General features: G+C 37.4%; 1 protein-coding gene across 4 annotated transcripts in view; it reads left to right on the forward strand.

Moving 5' to 3' along the window:
* The window catches only part of PPP2R2C (protein phosphatase 2 regulatory subunit Bgamma), a 201900-nt gene that overhangs the window by 69532 nt on the left and 117446 nt on the right, over positions 1 to 14922 (forward strand). Inside the window, exon 3 of one of the 4 annotated variants that reach the window (XM_075040849.1) lies at positions 10509 to 10600. The exons of 2 other annotated variants lie outside the window; for them this stretch is intronic. In XM_075040849.1, coding sequence (XP_074896950.1) covers positions 10534 to 10600 — 67 coding nt within the window. In that variant the 5' untranslated portion in view covers positions 10509 to 10533. The remainder of the gene's footprint in view (positions 1 to 10508; positions 10601 to 14922) is intronic. One more of the 4 variants, XM_075040877.1, reaches the window with a different exon arrangement.

Genomic DNA, 14922 nt, shown 5'->3' on the forward strand with positions numbered 1-14922 from the left:
TCTGAAAAATGGATTACTTGGACATGGATTTTATTTTCCAGGGTTAGGTATGTACTTAATCGTTAGATTCAACATTTCTGTGCTTCCAGTTGCAGTTCAGGAAAATGGATCATATAAGGTAGAGGCCTTTTGTGATACTGTGTAAACATTACAAAGGTGCTAGATTAAGAACAAGTAAATTGCATCCATTAGCAGTAATAATATTGCAAAACAACTAATTATATTAAATATTAAGATTGACTACCTGCAAGAATTTACACTATGTCCAAGTGAAAGTTTTTAGTTGCTTAAACTTTGAACTGTCCTGCTGAAATGACTGCAGAGCATGATTTGTATGGAGTATAAACAAACTGGTTTTTGTTGTGTTGATCTTCCCCAGTTTTTTGGTTAGGTTGAAATACTGAGAATATTTCTTTTGCTTTTTCATACCTTCAAATTAATTTCAAGGTATTTTAAATTTGGGGTTTGGTTTGAAACTGCTTGTGGATGCGGTTCTTGGCAGCAAATAGTCTGTTCTCCAGAGGAAGCTGTAGCCTTGGCTGCCCACCTTCCTTCTCTGCTACTGTTGGAGCCTGTCCTGTCACAGGGGGAGTATCAGCAGAGAGGAGACCAGAGTGAAAGTGGTACTGGTTAGCCCACCAACCTAAGAGTCCAGCTTGTTCAGAAAATGCCATCAACCTTGTCCTGTTTCTAGTCCCTTGCTATTTGTCCCTTGCTAGCAGAGAGGGAAATACCAGACCTGCCTGCTCCTGAGAGCACAGGTTGCCCTGAGCAGTGCTGACTTCCACAGGTGCCAAGTTGCTGTTTCTTGTCAGGGTCCCATCGCTGCTCCATGCAAACTGTGAAATGTGCACCAGAAGAAGCATTAATGTTTTGGTCAGTGTTGTAAAAAATAGCATAGTAGTGATACTCACTGTAATGCTTCTTCAAAACAACCTTTTATAAGGCTGTTGTAATATTTATGCACAGTAGAAGGAAAGGGGGAAATACAAGCTATAAGTATATTGGAAAAATGTTTGACAGTTATCCTGGATATACCTGGGAAATGGTAGTGATAGCAGTAATGTTAAATCTGAAAGCGGAAAGCTTTGATGCTTCTGCACTATAAATAATTACTAACAAAGGTGATTGCCAATGCGAAGAATTGTTTGCAGAGGGATTCATTTCTGATTGTTAAGTGTAAGTATATTTAGACAGAAAACGATTTTTGTTCCTGAAAGCCAAGAAGTTGGTGTAAATTGGAGGAATTAGTGCTTCGGACTCCACAGAGCAAACACCAGCCTAGTTATTACAGATGAGACTTGACAGATGTAGTTATATTGAGGTTAGCACAGGAAGCTATTCCTTTATTTTACATTTTAATGACTGAATTCAGTCGTTATGGCTGGTATGTTATTGTTAGCAATTGACTTTACACAGTTTTCTTTAAAAAATATACAGTTTGGCAGTTTCCTCTCCTAAAATGTTGCAGGTATTTCTAAGCTCTTAGTGTCCCTCTTTCTAGGTCAGCTCTGATCCAGAAATCTCCATTCACAAACTGGTTTGTGCTTGTGGATCTTCATTGTCCAAGACAGTAATGCATCCAGTAATTCCAAACACTTTAGAAATTTTAAGGCTAAGTAGAAAACCTTATCTGAATTTTGCCAGGATTTAAAATGTAAATTTCTATGTTAAAAATGCTTTTAACTTTAGAGCTACCACTAGCCATTTTGACTGTCTTTAAATCTGATTTTTCTGACATATTCATCTGTCAGCTACCATTTCTAAAGTGTTGTTTCTTTCTGCAGCTTGACGGGTTTAGAATAACTTAGAAGAGCATACTAGTTCTGCAGTTTTACATTCTTTGAAAGACTCTATCATAGGTTAATGGGGTCAGTATTTGAATTAACAAGTTGTTAACTGAAGAAGCCTAAAATACATGCTCTATCACAATAATTGAATCCAAATAATTGAGCTTGAGGAGGAATAAAGGGACATATCAGAGCCTGCTTTCAAAACTGAACAATGGAAGTGGTCCTGTTCTTTGCCTTTTGCAATGCAGTCCAGAAATTGTGACTCCAAAATCTGAGGTTTTCTTGTGTAAGTGAAACCCTGTAGGAGTTTGCAAGCACGATCTATTAGTTAAATAGTCCTAATATCTACATCCAAAATGAATAAAAGGTAGCTAGATAAGATTTGACTACATGTGAAAAGAGATACCTAAACATTTTAACAAGGACCTGCCATCATGGGAGAAACCTGCCACTAGAAGAGGTGCAACACAGTTCTAACAAACTTGAGCACAGTTGTTTCACCTAAAAATAGTAACTCCACCAGTTTGCTCATCCTGGAAAAGGAATTTGGGGAAGTCTTGTGCTTTAGCTTGTCAGTGGTGGTTCTCATGCATTTATGTAAATAGTCATTGTTTTTTATGTTCCTTGTTCTGTGAGAAACCTTCTGCTGGCACACAGGAAGATTTTTCTTTTTCTTTAGTTTTCATTTTGTTTTTTCAAAAACTGCTTTTACTGATGGAAGGATGAACAGAGTTTATTGACGGAGTGCAATAGTAGCACATGGGGCAGAAACAGAGATGAGGCAAAGCACCTGTTCATCCTAATAACTCTTAAAAGCAATAACCCAACAGTTCCCTGAAGCTTCTATCCAATTCGGAATCTCCAGAGCTCCTGGGGCTACCCAGATCATATCCATGGACGGTCCATTTCTTCTTTTGAAGCGAGCTGCTTTAGAAACTGTACACTTTTGATGTTGTGTTTCTGTAAAATAACTGATTGTTCTGAGGCCAACTTGTTCCTGCAATTCTGTGAGAAAGTCAGTGAAGACATGGTCTGGCCTCCCCCTCTGTATGTTCTTTCTCTGTATAAAAAGAGAGGAGGAGAAAATGATTTTGAAAGTTTTTATTAGCCTATGTTTCAGAAAGGAGAGACTTTTTCTGCGTTGCAGACAAACTAAACATAGAAGTTAATGTTAAAACAGAAATGCTCTGGAAGTCCAGTAAATACGTGGATAAGCGTGCAGATTCTGTACTGTGCTCCTTTTGCTGCTCCTTTTCCTGCTTGCAGTTTATCACAGTGGTGGTGAGTACACCAGCCTCTCAATGCACCCCTGAATTGCTGCTGCTACCAGCCCAGCTACAACATTGGAAACATAACAATCACATTTTTTACCCTTAATACTACTTGTAAAGATTAAGTCTTTAGTAAAGTTACACAAAAGCAGGGTTAAATAATGAGCTCTGTGCTGCCATGGTTGGTCTATTAGCAGCAGCCAAGCCTACCAGGGTCTTCAGCTAGTTTAAAGCTATCTAGGTCTGTCTGTACCCTGTATCATCTTTCCAAGTTTTTCTTCTGTCACTGTTTCTAATTGAGGTGAATTTCATCAAACCAGTGTTTTTGGAAAGTCTCAGTTTACCATCATAAATACTCCTGCCTATATTGTATATTTACCACAATAAATGTGTTCTAAGACATGAGCTATAGTTTCTCTGTGTTTGATATGTTTTAACTCACAGATAGCTGCTGTTTTTGAGAATATGAATCTCAGATCCAGTGATGTACCACACTTGAAGAGGAGGAAGGAGGATATGCTGATCAGCTCTTATAGTTCAAAATTTGGGCTGAATCTGAAATACATCTGTTCTTCTAGATGTCTGACATGTGGTCAAGACTGGAAATTATGTGAGAGTAAGGATATTTTGAGACTAAATATTTCACAAGAAAAATTTACATTTTCCCCTGGTTCACACAGCCTTCTACCCAGTCAACAGATACTTTCTTAAACCTCATGGTCTGCCTTTAAGTCCCCTTTCATGTCCTTCTGGTATGTGTCTTCATGCTGCTAAAGTTCCTTTGATCTCCTTTTGGCCACTTTCCAGACCATCTTTTAATTCCTTTTGTGAAATTTCCATACCAGCTTTAATTCCTGCCAGAAGGCAACTGTTCCATCTCTGTTCAAGCAGGGCCCCAAAGCTTTAAATTCTCAACATGTCTCTCTCTGGAAGTAATACTCCCTGCTTAGACTTTGGAGAAGTCAGGAATATATGTAGATCGAAGCAGTGCTGGGGAGATAAATAAGGAGATGGAAATATAGTCATTCCTTCCTTGACTAAATTGTTCTCTTTCCATTTGCTGCTTGACTTGATTGTAGCGATACTTGGCTTTTATCTGCAGTACTTGCTACTCTTCAAGCTCCAGAAATCTTTATTAAAAAAAATGGAAATCCAGCCAAAACCATAACTCATTTAGCACTCTCTGCCAAATTCTTTCTGGTCTCTCTGCTTATATCCATTGAATCTTGTGAGTGCAAGACCTGGGATTGCCACTCAGTACCATTCTTTTACTGTCATTAAAAGACACAGCTGTGACTCAAAATCATCTTGGACTTGGAGTGATTGATTAATCTGTAGATGACCCTCAGGTGCAAGGGGAGGGTCTTTTTGAAATTTCAAGAGTCCCTACTTCTACACCATTCCACTGAAAAGGAATTTCTGACTTTGGAAGGAGGCCTGGCAGGCTTCCTGGGTAAGGTCCTAGTTAAATAGGTTAGTATCAACAGACTTGTCTGAAGAATGGGGTCAGGATCTTACCATATTATCATAAGGGAAAAGCTAGGGGTGTTTCCTTTTTTAAGTTTACCACTCTAGAACTGGAAGTGACTGGAAATAATGAAAGTTGTATGAAGATTTTTTTTTTTTTAAATTCAGTTTTATTTTTTCTACTCTGGTAGGTTTTAAATAACTGAAATGCATGACTTATTTTTGTTAGGACACTAAGATCCGCATTTGCATCAGAGAGCAACAACTTCTTTAAATTCCTGAGGGATTGTTACAGACTTTATGTAATTGTGATTTAGTATCCAATCAAGTCTATTAAGAACCTGCCACTGGCTCGACTGGGATTGGATCAGGGTGCATGGCTTTGCATAGCTGTACTCTATGTACATATTGTAAATCCATAAAAAACTGTCTGTGTATACAAACCGCATGTTTTGTTTGTGCTTTGAGAGTCCCAAATTTAATTTCTACATCTATTTTTTCTAATTACTTTGTACAGTAACCTTAGTTACTTTTGTCTTCAGTACTACATTATATACACTTTGGAGATGTAGTATATGACCCCTGGTACTGGAAGAGGTTTTGCTGAAGAGTTTATCTGACTCAGTGCAAGAATGGATAAAGTCATTGTTTACCAAAAACCTTTCTGGGAGTCTCAGTGTCCTGAAACTTCAGAGATTCAATACCATTACTGGTTTTGTTCTGTAGGACAAAAGCAGGTAAAGGTGGAAATTTGGCCTAACTTCACTGTATTCAGAAATCTTAGATCTACAAAGCTTGGATTTTCTACATACTGTCAGGAAATGTAAGTATATTCTGCAGTTTCACAAGAAAAAAATCATAGGAGCTGAAATTATGTGGATTTGTTAAAGGTGTTAGTTAATTTTCTTAGGGTTTACTGCATTCCTGTTCACCAGCAAACCATATGTTTAGCCTATTCAAACTTTATTCTTTAACCAAAAGAACAGATTTTCCATTGTTACTATAACCATAATTTGTTAAATTTAGGGTACAATTAAAATTATCCTGTTGAATACTGTGACCTTAATACTGTCTTTGTAAGTTTCATTAGGAGCTTAATGCATTCAGATTTGTAATAACTTAGGTACAAACCCGTTTCTTTTTCTTTGACCTATTTGCCTACTACTCCTCCTATATGATTTACCCTTGCTGCATATTGTTTTCTTTTAAATACTGTTATGTCTTTGCTTGAAGCAAAGCTACTGTCCAGATATTCTCTTTGAGGTAATGTTGCTTCAGGCTACTTTTTAACTTTCTGAAGTGCAAAGTAACTGTAGTTCAGGTTTTAATTTTATGCCTTTTTCTCCTTTTCAAGAATATACTGCTTGGACACATTATCAGTTTGTTACTTAAAGGGCTGATAAATGTGTCCAAGTTGTATTAATATAAGTTGCAATAGAATTCAAATTAATGCTAACCAGAAGATCTTCCAATGGATGAGTAGCACAAAAGGTATAATTAAATCTCTCTGAAAAAGATTACAGGATATTTCATGAATGTCAGTAACATAGTTTCAGCCCATAAATAAATTTCTTTGTTACAGATGTTTTTCAGGGTTATCTCTACCAGAACTTTAAAAAAATGTACATGTCTCAACAAAACAGTAATTCTTCCCTTTGATGTGCCCATTTGGGTACTTTTGGGTTTGAGCTTATTTGTTAGGTTCATATTGTCCCCCTACATTATGCTTTTACAGCTTCCAAAAAGTTCATATTGTGGTAGTATCATAATGACACAGTGGGTTTTTTGAGCTACGTGCAGAATATTAGGTAAATACTTAATCTTAAGCTGTTGAGAAGTCTTCCTGTAGTCAGTGATTACTGTTAAGAGCATTCCAGAGTTCTTTGGTTGAGGCATTACCTCAAAGATTAACCCACTATCAAGGAATAGACTATTCCTTTGTATTTGCTTAGGACTTTGCTGGATTTTGTCCAATTTCTTCACTTCAACTGGGGGGGATTAGAAACTGGACACTGTGTTTGAAGTGTAGCCTCATCGGTGATGAGGAGAGGGTGATTTCCCTCTTTCTACTGGCCACGTTCTTCCTAGTGTTAGCCCAGCATATGGTTTGTTGATATGAGCCCACTGTTGACCCATATTCAGCCTAGCATCCAGGATGACTCCAGGTCGTTTCCAGCTGGGCTGCTAAGTTGCCAGTTGCTTTTCAGTCAGATGTGTGGAACTCTTCTGCCCCAAGCGCAGAATTTTGCATTTCTCCTTGTTGAACCTCCTGAAGTTTCTCAGGGTCCATCTAGATTCACACAAATGGCATTTTTTGTTGCTTTACAGCCATTTCTTGCCCTCCCTTAGTTTGTAACTGAGAGGTGAAGCACCGAGTTTGTATTGCTAGTTATATCACTATGGATGTTTTTAGGTTTGCAATGTCTTGCAGTCCACAGTGCACAGTGAATATACACTAAACTTGCATGGCATCAGTGTGAATTTTCAGTGTTTTTTCATGAATCAATGTAAGTTTTTGGCTACCTTCAGCTGACAAGACTGTTTGAAATACACCAAAGAGCCTTAGACATTTCTGGTTCATGAAAGACTCGTTGATTCTTTTCTTAGTGAGAAAGATGGCATTTTTATCTAATACCTCAAATAGCAACAGTGGGAATTGCTTTAGTGTTCAGTGGACTTGAAAGAAATCAATATTCTTTTAGCTTGTATAAAAAAATCATGGGTGCTTAGCAAAGCCATAGCATATAGTATATTGAAACTGTCATCTTTCCTTTTTCTGTGGAGACTACCCATTGAGGTTCAGGTACTAGCAACATCACTTCTGGATACTGGAATGTAAGTATGGGCTCCCTAGCAGTGATCGCTAACATGATTCAGCTGCAGGTACAAATTGTCAGGCTCATTTTTCTTCACCAGCTATATGTTTGTTGGGGAGACCCAGGTGGGACTACAATCCACAGCGGTACTGTCTTCTTAGATGTGCATTTATGAGAAAGGTTATGTTCAAGCACCACCTGAATATTGCCACTGGGTAAAGAATGGAGATGAGGAATCTGCTGCTGCAGCCATAGATGCATGGATTCATTCATCTAAAGGTCCACACTATGGACTTCTCACCATTTCTTTTTCCGGTCATGGAGACTGAAAGGTAGGTTTTCTTCATTTCTCAAAGGGAAAATGAGCTGTAGAAAAACCAGTGATTTCCATAGGACTCACAGGAAAATTTCTGGTGGACCTGAGAACTAAGTCCAGGAACCATGTTAGAGTCCTTATGTACACAGTAGATTCTACCCAATATTTAAACAAAGAAGAGGAGGGGATATTCTAGCTTGGATATGGTGGCAGGATGTGAGTTCATCCTAAAAATAGCATGTGCTTTCTGTCATGGAAGAGCTTTCTGTTTGAATTGGACTACTCTCTGGATCATATGTCTTTCTCCTGTGGCAAAATTGTTTGGTTTTTTTTTTTAATTCCATGAACTACTCTCCCACACAGTGAAAGTGATCCTACCTTTTAGAAATATTCTGTGTGGTTGAAGAGCCTCTTGAAGGCCTTGGGATGTGTTAGGCTAACATAGAATGTAGGGGAGGTTTAAGAACAATAGTTAACTTGTGGGGAGAACATCAGGAGGATGTAAGGAAAGGCTCTTTGAAGCATTTAATGCATAAGGTGCTTGTTTTTGAATTCTAAGGCTTGTTTTTGAAACAGAGGTAGGTTGGCCTTGAAGTGTGAAATGCTTGGCATTTGATGTTTTTGTAGATTACTAAAGCAAACAAACAAAAATCCACACCCTGACTGTTTCAGCTCTTGCTTTCAGTTGTAGCTTGTAGCTTTTTTTTTTTTTCCTTTCCAGTTTTAGCTTTTACCAGTTTGCATTTGAGGGAGGGTAAATGCATTAACAGTTGTGGTTTTGGGTGAAACCTGTTTCCACTAATGCCAGTCCTTCCAAGGATTATTAGAAACTATCCCCAAACATTTCAAAGTGTTTGAATGCTTTTCTCTGTCTGGAGAAAGAAGTATCAGTGATACCTGTGCATTGTTACTGTAATATCTAGATTATTTATGTGTCATGGTCTTTTGGGGGCAGCTTTTTGGTGACTCTGAGAGGGGTTTAGGCAGTATGTAAAACCTAAGGTCATCAGGGTTCCACGATGATTGTGATTCTTTCTGATACTCCTAGTATTTTTCACATAAAGAAAAGGAGCAGATTTACTAAAATTCCTGTTAGTGCTTAGAATAATCACGGTCTTAGGAAGTGAACAGAACATCTATCTGTAGTGCTCAGGACAGAATTAATCATCCTATTTCTTTGAGCCAACATTCTGTATCTTATTTTATGTTTAAATACTGGGTTTATTAAATATGGCATTATATATGTGACCAATTATTATTATTTCTCTTGGAGATACCTTGTGCAAATACCTTAGCCGAAGTCTGTTTATAATCATAGTCCAAGGTAGCAGATATTCAGAAAGATGAACTGTTTTGTTGCTTTGAAGTGGTTAGTATGTTGGAAACTGGGACCTTTGTGAAAAGAAAAGCAGTATACAGTGGCGAATAAAAACATAAAAATAAAAGTTAAGAAAATGCCCTGTCTGGCATCTTCATTCAGGAAGTGAGTGATGCATAAGTCTGTTTTGCCTAAATAAGAAGTGAGCAATTCTATTTACCCCTACATTTACTCTTTAGGATACTCCTAGCTGAAATATTGAGCTTAAGTAATTGATACAATAAAAGTTGGGTTTGGTTTGTTTTTTTTCCCCTAATAGGGTTCCTCTGCCATATTTTTATAATCTTCATTTTCTTGGCTTGCTTTCCATGCTTTTCAGCAGTTCTGAATTATATATAAACCTCATGCATAGGCTTTGTCTTGTCTCTCAATTCACTTGCAAGATTAACGTTGCTGTTGACCAAAGTTAAGCAAATGCAATGAAGGCTGATATGTTTCCAATTAATTATTGGAAATTGTTCCTGCCTGTGAACATCAGTATTCAGTGCACACTCCTACCAGAATAAAGTGGTTGGTCATTACTTTCCAATCCTATGTGTCTAAACTTGACATTTCTTCCAACAAAAACCATCATGGTACTCCTGAAAGATACACAGAGATCACTTTTGGAAGCAAACACACTTGTTTTAGTAAGGCTTTAGAGAATTGTTTTTGAAATTGTAAAACACTTCATTCATCACCACACTCAAAAGAATGATTTATTCATGTATTTCAGATGGAGGGATTTTTTTTTTGTTTTTATTCTCTCTCTAATGGGCAGCACTTTGGTATATACAAATCATTTGTATGTGTCATACTAAAAACTGGTGGCTGAAAACCATCATCCTAGCTGGAAACCATGAGGATAGTGGAAAGTTTCCTTTTTTCCTTTAAAAGTTGTCTTTGTTAGGATTGATTCTTGTGGTAACCCTATTTAGATGAATGTGGAAGTAAAAGAAAATGTCTCTGTGGAATGGGTGGGACAGAGGAAGCAAAAGAACTGCTTGCTTCTCTGTTAGGTAATTCATACGGTAATGGTTTCTGTAAAGGAAATGTGTAAAGAGCAGACTAAGAAACTTGCCATTTTGAAAGGGAGGATGAAGGGAGAGAGTTACCCAATAGGAAATACTTGTTCACATCAGAATTGAAAGTTTAATTTAAACATTATTTCCTTATTTATTTTATTTAGGCTGTCTAGTTAAGTTGATTCTCAATCGCCATGTACCAGCTTGCTATATAGGTAACTGGCAAGAGCATCATCAACTCATGAACCAAAGAATCCAGCTTGCTGGCTGGGCAGACAAATGGAGCTCCACAGAAGATGTGAAAGTAATCCAAATACTTCAGTAGAAAATGGGGGTTCTTCACCACACCCCAAAATGTACTCGCTCGAAACAGGCATTGTCAAAATCATTTCTTTTTCCTTCACTTGTAATGTGGAAGGTGCTGACTGCAGCCCTGGAAATTAAGTCCTCTATTTCTCCACAGGACAGGTATAGCAAGGGCGGCAGCAATGCAAGCTTCCCCACATTGTCCTGCCAATGTTCCTCAACCCAGTTCTGAAGAGGTGACTTCTGGAGGTGAGTGGGTGGAAGAGTCTCTGTCCATGCAGTTATTGCTGCCAGGCAGTGGTTCTTGCAGGACAGGAGACTGTTGGACGGAGACTGACCCCTTGTCTTGAATGAACCACCAGTCTTTAACAGATAATCACTTTACGTATTGCAAAGCGGCGTGGGCTGGATTCATTGACTGCATTATTCTGCTTGACTGCTGTCACATTTTGGTATTTCTTTGTGGTTGGATGGCACCCTTGCATTTTTTTTTTTTCTTTTTGCACTGTTTTGTTTTCAGAGACTTTGTTAATGCTTTATGTACACGTCTACAAAGTAGCATGCAAATAACTGAATGCAGCCTGGTTGTCAATGTGATACAGAAAAGCAGTTACTGGTGGCAGCCATGTGTGCAAGAAGAGCTTTAGAGCACTAGACCAGGAGGCATGCCTTGAAACACACCAAAAATTGATAAGAAAGTGAATGTTGGTTTCCAGTATCTAAATGAACTATTAGGTGCCTGTTGTAAAGCCGTATCTTAACATTTTCTCTTTTCATAATGACTATGTAATTTAGATATTAACACCAATTAAGCTGGTAAACTAATGTTCTTTTTTAGATTACTTTAAAATTAATGAAATCTGCCTATCTGAAGTTAGACATGCAACATTATACACTATGTGGAAGTAATGGATATGTATTGCGGTTACAATAGATAGTTGTCATCTAAACCAGAAGATATGTGATAAATTATGTGAGAGGAATTAATAAGACTGATGTGAGTTTCCAGAACAAAAATAATGAGCGCTCACAAGTTTTGGCAAATGAATTCTCATATACATTCCTGGATTTATTTAAGTACTACGTACTTAAAATACAGTAAGGAGTATTCTATTTTCAGCCAAATTTACATATCTCAAATATAGAAATACAATTGAGAAAATGGAAACAAAGGTTGAGAAAATGGAAACAAAGGTTTAGCAAGGCTGTTAGGTCATGGTGAATTACTTTTGTAGCTTCAGATGCTGTGTGAAGGATTTGCAATGACTTGATTGTCATTTGTAGTTGAGCCCCATAAGTCCGTTTAACTCTCCTTCTATGGCTGTTTGTAAAAAGGTATGATAACAACAGAACATAGTACAATTCAATAATTGTGTAAATTTAGCATTATTCCTGACTGTTTCCACAAGATCTAGAATAAGAGGAGTTAATTTTCGTAACCAGAATAGACTTCCTGAAGGGATTTCTTGCATTTTTTTACTGTAAAGGATATGAATCAGAATAGTATTCATTCCATATACAGCTAAAACAGTTCCTGACTTCTTTTTTTGTTAGGGTAGCAAGGGGCACAGGATTTGGTTCATAATTAATATGAGTGATAGAGTCCTGTTGGGAAGTAATTTGAGACTGATCCATAAATTGATTTTGAGCGAAGAACAGTTTGAGGATCCTTGTCATGACAATGTGTGGCATTAGGTAATATAATATTAGGCATATTTGCTAATAAGTCACCTTACTTAAGGTTTGTATGGTGCCAGTAAGTCACATGGATTTGATTTTTCAGCTCTTTTGAATGCAGTGCAGATTGCTAACCTTTTGCTGTCGCTAACAAAGCCATAGAGACGTCCAGAGTTGGCCTCCCACACACCTGTGCTAACTGAGTCCAGAATTTCAACTCAAACCTACCTCTCTGTGCCATATAAACCTTTGAAGATAATTATATTCCTTATCACAATTAAAGCCTTTTTTATAATAGACTTTATTTTAAATTCAAGTACAAAAATACAGTTAAATTAGTGTCAGTACAAACGCAAAAGAATGGTCAAAGAGACCATTTTCTTCACACTGTATTTTATTCGTACCGCATTCATCTTTCTGTCTCTGTCTATGCTTTCTGTGAATTCTAATTAATTCATACTCTGATTTTTCTGCATATTTACATTGAATAATGGTGATCTAAAGGAGCATACTTATAAAACAACGTATTACCCAGAGCATCCCAGAGCATCATAATCCTCATAACCTTGATCCTGGAGTCCTAACTTGTATAAGTAATTCTGTTGATTCCACTCTGACTGGTCACATGAGAAAAGGCTTCAGCATTCAGTTCATAGTTATAGATCCCTATCTTAAGAGCTTCAGTTTTATAACGTTTTGTTTACTTCCAGTTATATCCTAGTGATTGTATAGCCTCACTGCTTATGTCCAAGGACTGGGAGTAGAGGAAAGTGAAACCAGTCCTCAGGGAGGGTATATAAATATCTTTCCTGAATTACAGTGACTTGGTTTGAGGCTTCAGGCTCAATTCACAAACTTGTTTTTCTCACCAACCACTAGATAACAGCAGAGTTTAAGGGACATATCCAGAATTTTGGGTGAAGTGTTGGAGGCGGAGGTTGCAAACAAGGGATAAGCAACTCTTTAGGTTGACATTGAGTAATGTGTGGACTGCGCATGGTCACAGTTGGGAAACCCCCATGCTAAAATGTTATTTGTTTCTTTTTTGTCTTTCTATCTGTGAAGATAATACAGATCTATATTTAAATGTAGGTGATCCAGAAGGGACTTAGCTTATTCCCAATATTCTGGAGGTACCTCTTGAAAAGCATTTCCCTAGCAGGTTTGGAGCTAGGGTGGAGTACGTCCGGCCACATGTGATCATCTGGAATGAACTGTGTAATGGTAGATTGTTCAAAAGGAAGCATTTATTTGATGCACTTAGGAATGTTTCATGTGTCAGCACTGGACTTCTAAAAATAAATGACGGAGATGCAGCAGAAGGAAATTCCTTCTAATCAAAACTTCATGTCACTGGCATCTGTAAGTAAAAGGGAGACTAAAATACCAAAGCTATTGGAAATGAAAACTCATTGCTCAGATATCAGGCTGTGCAACTGATTTCATAGATTTACCAGGTAGTTATCATAGGCTCCTAACATGTTACTGTTCACTATTATTGTGATTGTAGGAAGGAATTTGTCACCTGTCTCTCCAGGTTTCATGAAGGACTAAGTTTTCACCCTCCATTCATCTCTAGGTTGGCAGTTTTAGTCCAGCCAAGTTCATTAGTGACCAGGATATCATTATTAATCAACAGCTGTATAACAGTGTATATGAAAAATGTTTGTTTATGTGTTTATTTAGTTCCTAGTAGTCTGTAGCATTATTATGGCATCTGTAAATGTTCAAGTGTTGGCACACATGGAAGTCATTGCAGGATCATTGCTGATGCTGTGAACTTTTACAGGCTAGGAAATGCATTTTTCTCTTTGCACACAGAAACCCAACCCTGCCTGAGGCTTTGGATACTCCTGTAATGCAGATAATAAGGAAATATGTATTTATAGCAGTCTCTGTGCAAGGAACAAGCAAATAGTCCACCAAATTCCACAATAATAATTTCACCCATTTAATTATTTTCTTTTGAGCCCCTAGGAAATTGAGGCCCATCGAAACTGCTTTTGAGAGGGTCACCTTTGATTTTGTAGCAGAGTATTTGAACTCAGACGTTGAAAACAGTTTAACAGACAAAATACTGCAAACGCAGGACGAGATATGCAGACAAAAAAGAAAAGGTGATACAGAATGTAAATCTTCTTTCAAGGGCCTTATGGGAGTGCCATCTGATTATCATCATCACAAATACCATACAGGTACCTGTTATCCTCTGCATTCCATAAAAACCTAACTCACAAATTAGTTTTCTTAAAAGTCAAACTATCAGATCAGCCACAAAACCCCACGTAAAGTGTTTTTGGGTTTGTCGTTCTTCTATTCCTAGGAAGACTAGTGAGACCTGACAGCTCAAGAGTATTGAAGTTGATGGAATCTAAATTTTCAGTAGAGTTTTTTCTACTTCAGTATGCAGCAAATTAAAAGTTAACAGAATAAATACTGAGACCCTAGAATTGTGAGATTTTCTGGGGCAAAGGGAAGGTTTGTTTGTTCTTAAATACTGTTTGCAGTTTCTTTCTTAGGCTCATCTACTCTACGTTTGAAGTTGATAGAAAGTCTCTCCTGCACTTTAATGGCTGTTCTGCCAAGAAGCTGTGGATTTTTGTAGACTTTCTTTTGCTTGATCAAATACTTCAGGCACTTCTAGGGATATGAAGCAAATTAGGAAATGTGTTCTTTTTTTTAAAATACTTAAGAATGTGCTTCAGAAAAAAGTAAACTAATTTTTTTTTTAAAGGACAGATGTATCTTCATAAGCACTTCAATAAAAATTAAGGCATTGGTTAAAATTTATCTGTAATTAAAAAAACAGTGATTAAATGCCAAGGAAATTGAACTGCACTTCCAGGCAAAAAAAAATTGAGATGTTAGCTGGAATCTTAGGGCAAAGGTGGCTG

This window comes from Buteo buteo, chromosome 1, assembly GCF_964188355.1.
Source record: "Buteo buteo chromosome 1, bButBut1.hap1.1, whole genome shotgun sequence".
In the NCBI taxonomy this organism is placed as follows: Eukaryota; Metazoa; Chordata; class Aves; order Accipitriformes; family Accipitridae; genus Buteo; species Buteo buteo.